The 18,589-nt window shown below is 33.4% G+C and overlaps 1 protein-coding gene and 1 long non-coding RNA gene across 2 annotated transcripts in view; both read left to right on the forward strand.

The window, feature by feature from the left end:
- LOC118196193 (uncharacterized) overlaps positions 1 to 18,589 on the forward strand; it is a 361,083-nt gene that overhangs the window by 288,928 nt on the left and 53,566 nt on the right. The window lies entirely within an intron of this gene.
- On the forward strand, positions 1,782 to 4,633 carry LOC146993244 (uncharacterized). Its single transcript, XM_085807642.1, has 2 exons — positions 1,782 to 2,079; positions 2,780 to 4,633. Exons 1-2 carry the CDS (start codon positions 1,924 to 1,926, stop codon positions 4,631 to 4,633), a joined length of 2,010 nt encoding a protein of 669 aa, XP_085663768.1. The 5' UTR covers positions 1,782 to 1,923.

The raw sequence follows: 18,589 nt of genomic DNA on the forward strand, positions 1-18,589 counted from the left end.
TGTGTTACTTCTAACTGAGAATCTAATGAAATTAATCTTTTGCTTATATAAGTTTTCTCTTGCGTTCTTGGAGTAGATTTCTTTTTAGACACAAACAATTAAGGGAAATGTTGTTTACGTCCCAAGCTGATTGTAAAGATGTTGCACTTAAACAAACGTCATTGTTTCATTATTATGAAAGCTTTGTAAAAAAAGGATGTTTATAAGCTTTGAATACATTGACACCGTGATCAAAATGTGTGTGTGTGATTACGGCAAAGCCTCGAGGGCTATCTTCCTAAGGGGAGGGATGCCTTCGTGGAGGACTTTCCAAGGGAAACTGGCTCGTATACACGTTACACATGGGGAAAACCACGAAAACGCCCATGCAGCCAGCCCGTTCGCGCGATTCGAAGCTCGAACCGAACTACCAGTGTTAGCGACTTTACCGCCCGGCCGCTGGCGTGATCAAAATGATTCAACAGTGTTCTAGATATAGAACATCTACGCATTTGAAAGTAAACTTGATACTGACGCTTTATTCACTTTAAAAGTTTGCATGTTGCGCATTTAAGTTGTTTGAGGATGCATCACGTAATTTCAAAACTAAAAATGTTTTAGCGCTTATAAGCAAACTTAATCCTAAAACACTAACTACTTTAAAATTTCACATTTAAATAATTTGAACATGCATCACTTAATTTCAAACCTAAAATATTTTAATAGCTACAAAGACGGAAAGTTTACCGTAGTAAAATTTAAATACTGCCGCGGCTGTGGTATTAAGAGATATTCAGTTTAGATCCGAAGCCTTAAGATAGAAAGAGGTAATAAAACTGTAGAGAATTACCGTATTTTTCGCCGTATAAGACGCACCGGCATATAAGACGTACCCAATTTTAAAGGAGGCAAATCTAGAAAAAAAAGATTATAAACCAAATTCTGTAGTAAAATATTTTATATCAACTGTATAAAGTTAACAGCAGTTTAAGAAAAATTTTATGTCAACCATGTAACATACTAAGAGCTATCTTTAATCTCTTCATAAATCTATAGCACCACGATGGTGATCCAGTGAAATCCTGAATGCCTTTTTCCACAGCAATGCGTTTGGCCTCATAGATTATCATTTTTGTTGAGACAGAAAGTCCATTTTGCCGGTGACGTGTGATCCACTCCTTTACTTCTACCTCTAACTCTGGCCACTTTGCAGTTGGTCCACGCAAGGCGTGCTTGCTTTTATCCAACTTTTGGAGCTGATCCTCCTGTTTCCTCCACTCTCTTATCATTTTCTCAGTTGGAGGTGGCCCAAAGTGTCTCTCCGCTGCTCTGTTTCCATGCTCCTTAGCAAATTTAATTACTTCCAGCTTGAAAGCAACTTTATATGCCAGTCTCTTCTGCTTCGACATCTTGATGGGGTGGTATGAAATATGATATATTTCATTCAGATATACCATACTACATATATAACAGCTCACAGCTATCCGCGCCTCCGCTTGCTCCCGATTGCTCCCGCACTGCGATTGGCTGAGCGAAGAGACGCGTGCCTTCACCCGCTCCCGCGCTGGCTTACAAAGACTCTAAAAAGTGCACAAAGCCAACACCTCCTTATAGAAGGAAGCCGGGACACTGAAGCGAGGGGAAGCTCTGATGTCACAGGTAGTCGTCTCTGACTCACCTCGCTCCTTCAAACAAAATCAAAGCCCCGTAGGTGAGCCAAGACAACACCTCCTTATAGAAGGAAGCCGGGACACTGAAGCGAGGGGAAGCTCTGATGTCACAGGTAGTCGTCTCTGACTCACCTCGCTCCTTCAAACAAAATCAAAGCCCCGTAGGTGAGCCAAGAGCGACGAACGTGGAGCGGTTATTTGCGTTAGCGACAGAGTTTTTATATTGTCTCGTGCTTTTTTTATATATTGTCTCGTGCTTTTATAATTTCATACGATGCCTCATAAATGTGCTGTAGCCACATGTCGTGGTAATTATAAAAACGGACCAAAAGTGGCTGTATTCAAGTTTCCAAATGAGACTGAACTCCGGATGAAATGGATAAGGAGTCTACGAAGAAAAGATGGCTTTCAACCTACTAAACATACCAGAGTAAGTTCAATTTTACTGCATTTTTTATGTTTTGTATCTTTACATTTTTTATTACTTTTATTGATAGGTATGTGATGTTTATGCCTTACGATATTAGATTTTGATCTGTGGGTAAGAAGTTTTATGTTTGAAAGATTTTAATCTTGCCTGTTTTAATCATTTCAAAAAAATATTTTCCTTCAAAGTTTTATGAATGAAATAAAGTTCCATATAACAGGAATAATTCTAAATTTAGTAGTTACATAAATGCCAATAATTTGTAAATGCTTTCTAGTATACTGTGCAGGCAGATTCTGTAGTTATTCCAAATTTATCATAATTTATATGACAAGGAACTACTAAGTAATCATAATAGGTTTCATTTTAAAATTTTTGTAATGATATATGAAAGTTTGGTATGATGTATTTAAGGTAATTATTTGTATTTGGTAACCAGTGTTTGTTGTAAACAATTATCTCAAATATATAATTTTCTTTAAATGTAAATAAAGCTGTAATCATTATGATGAACATTCCAGATTTTACAAATTACTTAAATTATACACGTAATTGAAATGATATTACTGGTTTTTTAATTCGTATTTATGTATCAAATTATTTATTTAAATCATAGGGCTTATTGACTTCTGTTACTAAATCTTAACATGCATCTAACTTTTGTACTCACAACAAGTTGATTTTTGAATATTTTCTTTTATAGGTATGTGAATTACATTTTCGATCAGATGAAATAATACGAGAAATCGAAATGTATGATGAGAAATCAGCGAAGTTAATTAAAGCCCCAATTTCTAGGCCACGTTTGAAAAAAAGATGCATACCTTCTCAGTTCCCTGATGAACCATCCTACATGTCATCAAATTCTGTATCGAGAATGTCACCAGAAAAGAAGAAAGCTCGTTTAGAAGAGAAATACCTGGAGAAAGCGATAGAAGAAAGTTTGAAAATGAAAGAACGGTATGATAATGAACGATCATTTGAAAGTTTAATTGAATTCAATAATTGCCTAGAACATCAGATTTTAGAAACATTTTGGACAACTGTACATACTGAAAATTCAACTATGTTACTTGATATTTTAAGTGACCCAGCTCCAGAAATTCAGAAATCGGTAGTAATAAATGAGGATTTAACAGTATGTGTTTATATTAAAAACATCGCTATAAAATCTATTGGTAAATTTGTTTTCCCTCTAAAAATTAGTAATGTAAATATGTTTCTAGAAGTACTAAAGGAAGTTGAAAGTCTGTCTCATAACTTACAAAATGAAGAATATATTAAGAATTCTATACAAATTGTGGATGATATGCTTTCAGAATTGAAAAGAGTGTTACCTGAAAAAGAAACTGAACTGAACTTCCTTTCAGAGCAAGTAAATAAACTAAATGTAAAGAAAGAGAAGTATCGATATACTCCAGATTTACTTATTTTTTGCAGTTTGTTAAACTCGATCTCACCGCATGCATACAAGTTTTTACGACATTCAGGTTACATTTCTATTCCCCATCCACGTACTATTCGTAGAATTTGTTCAACGTTTTCTCTTAATCCTATTACTGAGCAATTTAATGATGACTTTTTAGGATATGTTAAACAAAGATGCAAGGATTTAGAAGAAAATGATAAAACTGTAATTATTATGATGGATGAAGTGCATTTAAATTCATGTTTCGATTTTAAAGGAGGAAATTTGTGTGGCATGGCCTACAACTGTGAAAAAGCTGCTACAAGTGCTTATGTGTTTATGATACGTAGCTTATTATCACCTTTCAAGGATGTGGCACATATATTACCAGTTAAATCATTAAATGCTGAGGATCGGTATCAATATCTTAAGAAAATTATAATTGGTTTAGAAAATATAGGTTATAGAATTGTGGCAGTTGTCTCTGACAATAATTCAATAAATAAAAAAGCCATGTCATTATTTTGTATGCCTCCAAAAATTAGTATTGTGTATAAAAACCCTGCAGACTTATCTCGGCCACTATTTTTTGTTATTGACTCAGTGCACATCTTGAAGTGTGTCAGGAACAACTGGATAAATCAAAAAACTTCTGGGCAATGTTTATTTTATCCAAATTTTGAAAATTTTTCCAAGGTCGAAACAGCGGCATTTGCATGCATAAAAAGTCTCTATTCATTAGAGGCAGGCAGAATTGTAAAATATAGTTATGGTTTGACTCTGAAAGCTCTGTATCCAACCAATTTGGAAAGACAAAATGTCAAGCTAGCATTACAAATATTTGACAGTCGTCTTGCAGAGGCAATAATGGTTATTGGTAAAGAAAATAGTATTTTAAATTACGAAACAACAGCTGAATTTATTAAAATTATATCTACATGGTGGTCAATAGTCAATGTCAAAAGTATCTTTAAAGGACACCATAAGATGAATGAGTATCAAAAGCCGTTAACTGTGCAAAATGATGATGTTAGATATATTTATTTAAATAAGTTACTTGAGTGGTTAGATCAGTGGAAACTTTTAGGCTGTTCTAGTGGTGGAATAACTAAGGAAACACATTTTGCATTAACACATACTAGCTGTTGAAAAAATATTTTCGCATCTAACAGTTACTGTTACACATTATTGTGAATTCCTTATTATTTTTTTTCTACTCATGTATGCTGTCTGTTTAACCTTGAGATCACTTGAAAAGTAATAGTAACGAAAAATTCATTTCTATGCATCTATGTAAATAAGTGTCAGGGTTGTATTTTAAGTGGTCCTTATTATTAATGTGGATATCAAATTAGTGTTAACATATGGTAAGATTCTTTATCATTATAATTGACTTGAAATATTGAAAAATTCATTTCCTTGCCCTTAATTTGTTGTGTAAAAAAGTGTCTGCGTTATGTTTTTATGTGGCCACTACTTTTATACTTTTATCATTTGGGTATAATTTTGGTGTTAACATGATAAAATACTTTATCAAAGTAACAGTTATATGTTTCAAAATGCTTACAAAATGTTATGTATATAATAACTGCCACTGTTATACTGGTAATGGGTCATTATACTTTTGTTGATATGGACAGATATTGACTGTTTTACATTCAGATGACTTGAAATATTGAAGAAGGCATGTCCTTTTTTTAATTTCTCATCGCGTAAAAAAGTGTCTCGGTTTGTGTTTTAGTGCGGCCACTACTTTTATCATTTGGATATAAGTTTGGTGTTAACATATGGTAAAATGCTTTCTCCTGATAAAAGTGATATGTTTCAGCATGGGTACAAAATGATATGTATATAATAACTGCCACTGTTATACTGGTAATGGGTCATTATACTTTTGTTGATATGGACAGATACTGACTGTTTAACATTCAGATGACTTGAAATATTGAAGAAGGCATTTCCTTGCCTTTAAATTGTCATTGCGTAAAAAGGTGTCTCGGTTTGTGTTTTAGCGCAGCCACTACTTTTATCATTTGGGTATAAGTTTGGTGTTGACATATGGTAAAATGCTTTCTCCTGATAAAAGTTATGTTTCAGCATGCTTACCGAATGATATGTATATAATAACTGCCACTGTTATACTGGTAATGGGTCATTATAATTTTGTTGATATGAACATATACTGATTGTTTTATATTTAGATGACTTGAAATATTGAAGAAGGCATGTCCTTTTTTTAATTTGTCATCGCGTAAAAAAGTATCTCGGTTTGTGTTTTAGTGCGGCCACTACTTTTATCATTTGGGTATAAGTTTGGTGTTGACATATGGTAAAATGCTTTCTCCTGATAAAAGTGATGTTTCAGCATGCTTACCGAATGATATGTATATAATAACTACCACTGTTATACTGGTAATGGGTCATTATAATTTTGTTGATATGAACATATACTGACTGTTTTATATTTAGATGACTTGAAATATTGAAGAAGGCATGTCCTTTTTACTTCCTTGTACGAAGTAAAAAGGAAGTATTGTAATCGCGAAAAGTTTCAGGCAGCATATTTCACCGAAAATATCCATTTTGACCGCTATCGAATGCAATTTAACGATGTTTTTGCACCATATCTGTACGTAAGGACAGAATAAAATACTCTTTTCCTTCAAAAAAATTATAAAACTGCTTAAAAAAACTTAAACTAAAATTAATTCTGAAGAGAATTTTTCGTGGCTTCTGTACGAACGTATGTACGTACGTTCGTGCGTACGTACATATCTCACATAACTCAAAAACGAGTAGCCTCAGAACGTTGAAATTTTGTATATAGGACTGCTATAACATGTATATGTGCACCTCGTATTTTGGTTGCAATCGGCCACACCAAACGTATATAAATATATTTATATATATATCCACTCTATGACTTGAAATATTGAAGAAGGAATTTCCTTGCCTTTAATTTGTCATCGCATAAAAATGTCTCTGGGTTATGTTTTAAGTGGCCACTACTCTTATCATTTTGATATAATTTTTGTGTTAACATATGGTAAAATGTTTTATCGAGGTAACAGTTATATGTTTCCAGCATGATTAGAAAATTGTATGTTTATAATAGCTGCTGCTATTATACTGGGAATGGGTCATTATAATTTTGTTCATATGGACATGCACTGACTGTTTTATATTCAGAGCACTTGAAAGATGATAATATTGAAAAATTCATTTTCGTGCTGTTGAGTGTTTGCTGCATAAAATGGTATCTGGGTTGTATTTAAATGGCTACCACTTAATGTTTAGTAAGTGGTTATCATTTGGTGTTAACATACTGTAAAATGCTTTCTCATGATAAAAGTTGTGTTTCAGCATGCTTACAAGATGACAAGTTTATGGTAACTGCTGCTTTTATACTGAGAATGGGTCATTATAATTTATATTTTTTATATGGGCATGTACTGACTGTTTTACACTTAAAAATATTGAAAAATTCATTTCCTTGTCTTTAATTTGTTGTTGTGTAAAAAAGGGTCTATGTTGTGTCTTTAAGTGGCCATTACTTATATCATTTGAGTATAATTTTCATGTTACCATATGATAAATTACTTTATCAAGATAACAGTTATGTGTTTCAGCATGGCGACAAAATAACAGGTTTGTAATAACTCCTACTATTATTCTGGGAATTGGCTGAATAAAGGGTGTCTCTGATTAGGAGCACTCATTTCACAAACCTGTGATTTTCATGTGCATTTTGAAATTACCGGTGTCCCATAATTAAGACTGGTGGCTTTCTGGACAAATCATTTTGATATATTCTTTGCTTAAATTAAACAAGCCTGATAGCGAGTAACTTAGAAGATCACGATTTTAGCTTGGAAAAATTACAACAAAATTGTGTTGCATGTAGTGACCAGATACTTTCAAATTGGATACTGGTGCATAGGTAAAACATTTTTATTCTTTTCTATATTTGAAACATTAACTGATAATCACTTCCTTTACACAACATCAATAAATGTTTTTACATATACTGGTGATGCTGACATCCATTTGCTGTTGAATGTATCTTTATATGCTTCATAAATAATAATAGCCATCGTATAAAATTTAATATCATTTGTGCACCTGAAGTGTTTTAAATGGTAATGGACGGTCTTCTCAAGTGTTTGCCCGATATTTATCCATATTATGGCAGTATCGTAATACATTTTGAAACTATTAATTGGCTGTTGTAAAATGTTAATAACGGTGTTTGTAATTGCCAGACAAAATGGGTTGAAATTTAACGAATAGAAACTTGAACTTGCAGTATCAAAATTTAAATATTAGGTCACATAGTCTCATCTTATTGTTTCTGATGAGACCCAATTAATATAGAAGCAGTTTTGAAATTTTCACACCTGTTAATAAATAAGAATTGATGAGATTTCTTAGTATGGCAATATGCTTAATGAGATTTCTGCTTCAATTTTTACAAGAAAGTTTGAATAATTTATTGATAAAAAGAGATCAGCTGGTTTTAACTTATTTGTATGTTATAACTTAGGTGTTGTGTTGTTATGCTGACTGCTTGCATAAAATTGTAAATAAATTTTTTTTTATTTTTCACTTGTGAATCTTTATTTTCAAGTTCAGCTATATAACTAACACAATACAGTTAAGTACATATACAACTAATATTATTGGTTCTACAGATTTAAGCAATAATTTTAAATTGCACATTGAATTATTTGCTAAGCAAACCTCTGATATACTAATTTATTTGAAACTTGCAAGACACATAGCATATTATAGACAAAATTTAGTGCATTTTTATACCATTTTCTTTTAAAGACAAATTACTGATTGGAAGAAAAATGAAATGATAAGTAATAGTTTGTATGCAGATAATTTGGGTTTTTTTCATAAATATTAGAAAAATATAAAGCAATATTAAATTATGAGGGAAAAGTCAGAAATTCCTTTTTTGAGTTAGTATGGCTGATTTTTAACTTTTTAAATGCTGCTGTGAAACCTACAAGGAAGTATAATTCATCAAAGTCAAGAAATAAGAAACAAAAAATTCTTAAATTTATGTCAAATTTTATTGTGTTAAATTTTGAAGTAATTAAATTATTCATTATATATAATTGAATCACTGAATAAAATCCCACCCAAGTATCTATATCAAATAGTGAAATCAACGTTAAGTACGGCACTAGCGCGCAGCCTGTTTTGTTTCGTTGCTCTCTCGGGGTTTCGACATAGACGACTACGCGTGACGTCACAATCCAGTGTCCCGGCTTCCTTCTATAAGGAGGTGTTGACAAAGCCAGCGCGGGAGCGAGCGAAGGCACGCGCCTCTTCGCTCAGCCAATCGCAGCGCGAGGCAGAGACCGTCCAAATACAGTGCGAGGCAGAGCGGGGCTTCCTGGTCTCAGACGGCGCCAAGAGGTGGAAGGGAACGGAGTGGCCGAGTATTCCTGCGGTAAGGTATGTATGCAGAGGTGGAGGGGCAGCGGAGGGCCATGGTGGGCTTTTGTATTTGCCGTATAAGACGCAGGCAGGTATTCCCCCCTGATTTTGGGGAGAAAAAGTGCGTCTTATACGGCGAAAAATACGGTACTAAGTAAAGAGAATAATTAACTAAATTAACACGTGGCATTAATAGCAAACTTGTTTGCTTCGAAGTTATGAACATTACAAAATATGAAATGCTTATTCGTGAAATACCATTTAAAATGTATTAAAAATAAATATATTGCCTTAGATTTCACCAACATCTTTATTTCTAGCAAGATAAACTTTAAAATTAGGGATCTGTAAATTGAACTTCTAATAATTGCATTCGAAGTAATACGTAGCTGATGATCTAATATTTACCTATTCTGATTTAATGAAAAAAGAATGAAATTAACCTCATTCTTTCCGTATAGAAGAAAGATACGTTAGGCATAAGGAATTAGTTAAAAAAGATCTTGTTTCACAGAAATTAAATTTGAACTTTGTATAAGACAGATGGGTTTCTAATCGAAATTACTGAATTCAACAAAATAAATTGTTGGTCTCAAAGACTCACCAAATTAGAATACTCCATACTAATTAGCGTATATCCCTTCAGGATCTGTTAAATAATTTAAAGCCTAGCAAAAGAATATCAGTGGCGCGTATGCTGATAGCAAACAATTTTTTTTTTTTTTTTTTTACCGTAAACAAAGGCATTGTCAATTCTTCCGTTAAGCATCTGCGACATGCCTGAATTAATTTCAGTCCAGAGGAAATTTTTAATTAATTTTCCGCTTTACGTGATGTAAATTACTTGGTACACATTTCAAAATATAAAAGTCAAACATTTGTTTACTGAAGCCCAAATTCAACGGAACTTGGAGATCTAAATGTTTTAAATTGCTGTTTTTATCTGAGACGTAAAGTATCCTAAAAATTTCGTTAAAATACTCTAAACATGAGAAGAAATTATACTTAATCTGAGATAAATTCAAATTCAAGGGATAGCTAAATACTCGGAGAGATAAAATGGATGAATGGCTTCAGTAACAAATATTATTCTGCTCAGTTCAGTGTTCCGAATATTATAAAATGATACAAATGAAAATTTAATAATACCTATAAAAGAAAGGATAAAAGCAAATAATTCTAGGAAAAGAATAATATCATAAACCTTGCGTATTTTCAATTTCACTTCAGGTTTTTAACAGTTTTATTATGCTTTAGTGTGAAAAATATTATGCATCTAACTGCTTTTAGATTGTAAATAGCTCAGACGGACATGGAAGCAAGAGCTTTACGGTCATTGTGAGAAATTGGTTAGAATTAATGAAATATCACGAATTTTACTGACTTTTCAAACCTGCTCTTAACATTGCGTACGAGCATTATGCTATGCGTTGCATAAAGCTAAAGAAGTATCAGAAGATCGTCTGCTGCACTTTTATAATGTGCTGTTCAATGACAGCTCACCATTAGTTTAGTAGAAGAAAGTGCATATCGATAGTTTGATTTCAGTTCTAAATTTTAAACATAATTTGACTTGTTGATAGCACACGGGTCTAAATACTTTTGCTTTCGATGGTCCTAGTTACACTTTGTATGTTTTCAAGCAACATAAATATTATATTTTCGTTCTTAAAAGAATCTTTAGCAAATTTATTCAATGTTACAGAATTTACCTGCCTTTCGCACATACCGGCTGTAGTTTACATACAACTTTAAACATTTAAAAAAATAATATTTGGGAGTCATAAGATTAGTCATTTCAAAGATCTGCAGCACTGGGAATGTCTTACGTTTTCTAAAAGAAACAAAAAAGGAAACAATGGAATCCTAAAGTAAACACGAGAAGAAACCCTCTCAAAATTTCCTTCAGGAAACACGAGAGAGTGTCTCTTTAGATCCCTAGTGATCAAGGATGCTTGAAACTATCAGCTTCAAGTCAAGCTGAGAAATTTCCAGCGAAATTAAAATACCTTTTACAAAGCTAATTCACTGAAAGAAGAAGATACTTGGATAGATTTAGCAGCAATAAAAGGAAACAAAAATTCTAGGAACCAATTGATAAGCTTTGAAATATTTAATGGTCTCCTCCGACAATGAATGAAAATTTACAGAAAACTTATAATTTTAGCTAAATGCTTCTAATATCATTTATTCCATACTTTTCTTCTTTCACGATAGCTTGCTTTTTCTACCTCTTGTCCTCCATAGATTCCATAAAGCACACCTTATCATCTTATGTTGTTGAAAATAATGACCTTAAATGCAGGGAAGTTTTCTGATTAAAAGGGCAGCTTTTCTTCTAATGTGCCCAGTCCTTTCTCAATAATGAAATTAATACCAGTATAACTGCTTAAAGTACCTGTCATTAACCATGATAATCAAATGCAAGATACTGAGCAGAAGCAAAAATTTTTAAGAGATCGTTTGACATTTTCCTTTTGCTTTTCCAAATTTAAAATACTTCCAACTAATATTTTTTAAAAAGAACTATTTCAGATAAGTATTATAGAACTAGACGATGAATAAAAAATATGGCTAAGTGTTTGACGTAAATGTAGTGTCATAGTGTATAATGTAGAGACCGACAATGAGCGGCATATTAAATCTGAAACTCAATTTTTTCATTTCAGCAAGACTCACGTGCCCGTTAGACTGAGGAAACGTGATTTAATTGCAGGATTTTACCATCGACTGTGGCCAAGTGCAAAAAATGACCATTTACAACGAGAAATATCCAGGAAAGAAAGCCTTCTGTAAGGACTCTTAGTGTTGGAAAAACATTCGAAACGGAGCTTAGTTTAAGGCAATAAGATGAGTCTGGCTGGTATTATGTGCACTTCTTCAATTTGAAGATTTTGCTTTCCGAAAGCACTGTCTCACTTCACTTAGCCGTAAAACTGCACCACGCGGTGCGATCAAAAGTTTAATTGTATCTGTGACTCACCTCGTAGTTCTTAGATGATATTAAAAATAAGAATAAAATTTCAGCATATTTTAAGTAGAAATATCTAAGATATATGCGGATTTGCAATGCATGCTGGTACGTTATATTTTATTTATATGAAACGCAATTTAAAATTCAAAGTGGTTCATGAAAATGTAGAAGTGCAACAACGCTGCGTACAGTAATTAGAGAAAAAAATGGCAGGCGAATGAGCTTTTGTTTGTTGACAAGCATTTCTATTTGAAAAGAATAGGTCGCTTGGTGTCCAAAAATGTCATTAAATGAGTGAATCAATTTTTATGCTACTAATTTGGTGGTCAAATATTCGTGTTACAGTACATGTGAATGAAATGGGATAGCTGGATTACTCCAGTGAAAGGAAGATTGCTTGGTTTCCATTTGAGTTATGTAAAACTACGGAACATAATCTCTAGGATTACTCGTGCAGAAACGTTTATGATAAATATATACAGGATGTTTCAGTACAGTGGTGACAAACTTTCAAGAGAGATAGAGTACACCTAGACGAATGAAAATCATAACAATGCATGATTTCTGGCGCGGTACTGACGACACAAAAAACAAGAAAGGAAGGACACAAACAGTGAGATAAAACATGTTTTATTATGTTTAGTACAACAGAAACCTACATATAAGAACAAAAACAAACAATAGTCGTTATTAAAAAGGTGTTCGAAACTACGATCCCGGACGGTGATGCATGCTTCACTTCTCTGGCGCATGGAAGATTTGCATCATGAATGGAAGATCGTATTGAAGATGCATGAAGCACGGTTCCTGCATCACGGTTCGGGTCGTAATTTCGAACATTTTCTTTGATGATGATCGTTGTCTCTTTATGTTGTTTTTCTTTGTTTTTGTTGTACTCCGAATAATAAACATGTTTTCTCACCCCATTCGTGTCCTTTTTTTTTTTTACTTTTATGTCATCACTATCGCGTCAGGAAAGCGTTTCCGACCAGGTATTCCTATGTGATTTCCCATTGTCTAGGTGTACTTTATCTCGCCTGAAAGTTTGTCACCGCTGTACTGATACACCTTGTATACATACATACATATGCAGGGTGCGGCAGTGTTTATAGTAGGATATCAAAAACACACCATAAGGTAGTAACTGTAATTTATTTATTACCTCTTATGTCAATTAATAGTTAAAGGTATGACGTTTACTAATGTGTAAGTTACTGTCCATCGCGTGGATTACTTTTTAAATATGATGCCTGTCAAATGATGCCCCCTCTGCACAACACATTCATCTTGGCGGCGTTGGAAGCCTGCCATAACTCGGCGTAACGTATTCCCTGGGATATTGCCGACGGCAGTTCTGATGCGATCCTTCAACTCAGGAATGATGGCACAATGTGTTCAGAAAACTTTTTGTTTCAGGTGGCCCCGAAGGAAAAAGTCTGCACATGAAAGATCACTGAGGCGGCTCAGGAAATGTCACCAAAACGAGAAATTACTCTACCTGGAAATGTCTGTTGCAATGGTCCATCCATCTGGAACTTTCCCATGACGTCCCAAGTTTAAATGTTGCCGAAATAGACGCTGGGTAGCAAAAACAGAGTAGTTATTTTTGAAATAACGTTCAATAGCAAAGGCACGATGCCGTGCCCTCAATCGATCCATATCACTGTCATACTCGAAATGGAAGCTCATTAGTACACGAATGCGGTAAGAGCTGGCGTGCATTCATGCAGTACGTCATTGTACTACGCAAGTCAAATTACGCTATGAACGCTGCCGCACCCTGTATACATAACAGTAATTGTAATTGTAAAGATTTGTTGAAGGAATAATTACGCTGCCTTTAATCTGTATAATATCCTTTATTAAGTTAAAATATCGATGAGAAAATACAGACTCAAAATGCACTTTAGGTTGGTGAAAGACGTGAAATAATTTTATTATAATAATAGTGAAGGAAGCATTTGTAATATTTATGACAAATTACTTTTGCTTACCAATTCCTACAATGGTGATGCAATTAATATAAAGGTATCTTCAATGTTTAACCGTTTAACCAGCTACCTGTATCAAAGTAAACTACAATCACCTGCAATGGCTGTGTTGTTAATTCTCTTTGGGTTAAATTATTTCTCCCACATTCTGTCTCCTTAGTTCTTAAGTTTGATTGCTCAGTCTAGGAAAGGTCTACATCAATAGTGAAATGAGTTAACATCAAGGGAACAATTTGTTAGGAGCAACAAAATTAAATTAAATTAAAATAATTTAGTGACAGGTTTAATATTTTTAAGAAAGTATAACTTACATTACGGCTTTCAACAATGTAAATTAAGGCTCTACTATTTAAGCTTAAAAACAAATCTGAAGAGAGCAAAACAGGATTACGGTGTCCAAAGTTTTAACCTAAAAATCATAATTAATAAATTTAAAACATAGGAAATATATGATGATAAAGAAAATTTATAATTCTTTGCTAAAAGACAGCAACGTGTTAATTTTTAAAACAAAATAAAGGGTACAAAAATATGTGTCATAGTTCGCTAAAAGTTTTTGGATTCCTCAGATATAACTACGAACTTAACAGACAGTGAAAATTTGATACTTCTTTAGTAATTCCTAATACAAAATGTCGTAGGAAATTTCGAAAGATTATATTTTATACTTATTTTTCTATGAGCAGTACATCTTTGTATGCAGTGACGGATTCTTAAATTAGGGGGACCTCATTGCCTTAACTTTTTTTTGGAACTTTCTAATGTTAAGTACGAAGAGTATACTTATATTTAAAATTAATTAATGACTCGGGAGCCCCTGGAATGCAACGTTCGTGTTTGTGACTTGTGCTGTCTCATATAAATCCGCCTTTGTTCGTGCAGTATCCTCCGCATAATTAAACCCAACCTATCAGTTCAAAACATAATATATTGCCTCAATAGTATTAGATCATTTGAAATACATAATAGTATTGAGGCAATGAATATTAGATTTCAACAAAATGTTCAGTTATTTATTTCAGAAATAAGCCCAAAATTGTCAACGTTTTTTGTTTAAGTCTTAAAACACCTGATCTGTGCTTTCATAATTCTTCTCCATAACCGCCAAAGTAATATCCACTTCTGTATTCTAAACGTAAACATCAGATAATCATATAATTACCGGAAATACCTTAAGAATTGCTCTCAGATAAACCACGGGCACTTTTCATCACACAAATAAAGGTTCATATATAATGTTTCTTTTGCCTAATATTTTTAATATTATGTCACAAATTTAAATAAACTCTGAATTAATTGCTGAAATTATATTTGCATCATGAAATTAAGTCTAAGGTAGTTCTAAGATTTTTGTTGTTTGAGATTATTTATTTTTCACATATTCGTGATTCAGGCAACTAGTTAAAAATATAAAGAAAAATGGAAATTTAATCTGAATAATGTAAAATAATATAATTTAACATTTTAAGGGCAAAGCTATCATGCTGAACACTTCTAATGTTTTTCTACCGAACTAGCGTTTTAGCGATTTATGGATGAGAAAATATAAAGATGAAGGTTCAAAATCATTAGAAACGTTCGACAGAAACTATATACACACAGAAAAATAGTAACACAAACTTTCATTCCATTAAGAATGTTCTCAGAAGAGAATTCAGGAGTCATGAAAATTCAATTAAAGATAACACTCCAGTTTTAATTATTCAAAGCAACTTTTCGTACGTCGTAATGTAAACGAAGTTTTTATGGAAACTAGTCTCAATAAAATAACACTCTGGGTTTATGTTAGATATGTTAGATATATTTCACCCAAATATAAAAAAGTGTTAAAAATATAGTGTAGTGATACTGAAACCCATATTTTGTTTTTCATCCTCTCGACTGATAAAGTAAAAGGTTCAGGCAAAATATTAAAATTTTAACAATAATATGTCTTAAAAGCGTTTTGCTCATATTTAGAAACCGCAAACTCAGTCTCAAATAATTAACAATTTATTAGTGTCATAGAATTTTTAATTTCTTTTCTTATGTTCTGTTGATGGAGAAAACCTACAGATTGAAATTAAAGTTTTTTATTTCAATCTTAGTGTGCAAAATGTCTTTCGAACAGCTTAAATTGTTACTTCATACTCTTTGATAATGTCCCCCAAGCGATCTGATAAAAAGTGACAAATTTTATTTAGGATTTCAATTTTGATGGAATTCTATTTGAATGTTGATAGTTTTATTAATACATGATAAAATATTCGAAAAAGCATACTGACAAAGCAATAATTTTACGGCTCTATGATTTTTTCCATAAATAGATTAGAACCTAAACGTGGTACCTATAATAATGGAAATACACTTCTTAGAAAAAAGTAATTCTATTTTTATTCTATTACGAAGTAAACAGTAAAGTAACCTACAGATAACTTTTATGATTCATCTTTTTGTATGATGATTCTATATGTGTTTTCAAGGTAGTGTAAAACCGTAAATTCCAATACTGATTTATAAAATGCAGTTTCTAGTGAAAAAAATGAGTGACTTGACTGAGTTTCAAAGAGGTTAGATTGTTGGTACCTAGCTGGTTAATTCCTCAGTAGCCACTGTGCGAAATTATTGGGTGTATAATTACTAATCCTAAAGTCAAAGCCGTATACAATATCCGCGGCAAAGCGTTGCATGCAAGACGCAATTATGGAAGAAAAAGTGAACTTAATGACAGAACCAGGAGGACGTTAAATATATCTGTTAAGTAAAAAAAAACCATTTGCAATAGAGATGACTGCTGGTGTTAATATACGTCTGCAGAGCCCAATTTCAGCGCATGCACTACGAAGTAGCGAATAGCAAAAGCAGAGTATTAACTGTAAAACTGCCATTTCAGAATATCTTGCCTTACAAATAAATACAAATTTTGTGATTGCCATTGGTATTAAAAATGGAGAACGTGGAATGCTGATCAATAGAAACAAGTGCTGTTTTCAATAATCAAACCTTTATACTATTATCCACCTTAGGATGGATTTATGTGTGGAGAAAATTAGCAGAATCTCATGATTTAGACTGTCTGCTTCCTGAAGTAAAACATGGTGGTGGTGGTTTCTATTGAGACAGAAATACAGCGGATTACTACTTTTTTCAGAGGGAGGGAAGCAGTGAAATTTTACCTCTCTGCTCTTTAGAAGATTTTTTTAAAGTTCTTTATAGATATTTGTGTCGCTGACATTTAAGATATAATGCCCATTTGTAATCATTTTCTTTGATAGGAATTCTTACTTATGGTGACACCATAAATCATAATATGAATGTTGCTCCAGTAGAATAGCTGGTCCATAATGTAATTATTTAGCACTCTGTCGTTTCTCTTATGGTAGCTGAAGCTGTTCTAGTTTTCTTCATCAGTCTTTGGTATAGTGTTAGTAGGAGATGAAGTTTCAGCATCACTGTCAACCGGAGAATTCTCCTTCTCAGTAATGGTGTCGGATTATTTATTCTAGATAGGCTCAGAAGCCACTCTGGTCGGTTTGTGAGCCCTGATCGTGATGTCACCGTTCAGATTCCTGTCGGAGTCAGTGCTTCTACTTAGAAAGTTCATAGTCGCAGTTTCCACTGTTGCGATGTCGGCAATCATTGATTCCCTTTTGATTTTCATGGGAAGAAATTCGTCATTGTCAACTTGCATTGCGAAAGCATTTGAAATTCTGTTGTCATTTGGGAAGCGCACAGAATTTCGGCGAAAGAATTGATTAGATGGAAGAATTCGAGGTCTCTCTTCTCTGGTTCCGTAAGGTAGCCTTTTCACCTCTAGGTTTGTGATCTCTGAGCCGATAAAATAAAGAAATCTCGTCAGAGTAATTCCGGTAGGACTTGGACGATAAATCCAAGTTGTAAAAAGTATCTAGGCACGAGTGTCCATTAGTCACAAGGAATCTCCACGTTGCACCAGGACCACCACTCAGTCAGTGTCAGTCGCATATATGATACGCAGTTTTATATGATACGCAGTGAAGAATGGGGTACCTACATGCAAAGGAATCGAATGTTGAACTAATTAAAACTAATTACACTGGTTTTGTATATATTTCGTTCAGTAATGGTTACAGCGGAAATCTTCACAATTGCTTTCCCTTTAATTCAATAATACATTTCACCATTCTGTATATTAAAATTTTCATTTGAAATAATTATAATACTTTTTGTCTTTTGCTATTGCTGATAACTTTTTGCTAAGGCTTCACTTACCCCATGGCGGGCACAATTTCAGGAACTGCTGCTTTAACACTAGAACGGTGGTAGGGGTCATTTTGTCTCCTGACCCAGACATTGATTGTAATGCCATGATATTTGAAGCGTACTCTGTCCCGTCTGGTGGATGTTAGAGCTCTCTACTGCTTGATCAGCTGTTTTTCAGATCTCAAAAGAAAAACAACTGAATTTTTATATGGATATTTTCACAGTTGGTGCCTCTCATTTTTACATGCTATGGAGGACAGCTCCAGTTCAGTTTGCATTTTTACTCTGTTTCGGTTAGGTTCATGTTTGAGGTTACATTCTACACTTTTGTGTCAGATTATTAGTTTCTCACACCTATACTTGTGATAGAGTACACATCTGTTATTGTGATAGAGTTTTAGAATTTGATAAGTCGGAAGGTTCTCATTAGATTTCCGTTGTTAAGGTCCTCACTGCTACATTGCTCGG

Source organism: Stegodyphus dumicola, chromosome X1 (genome assembly GCF_044657685.1).
Source record: "Stegodyphus dumicola isolate Sdum_Otavi_A_Nest chromosome X1, ASM4465768v1".
Classification (NCBI taxonomy): Eukaryota; Metazoa; Arthropoda; class Arachnida; order Araneae; family Eresidae; genus Stegodyphus; species Stegodyphus dumicola.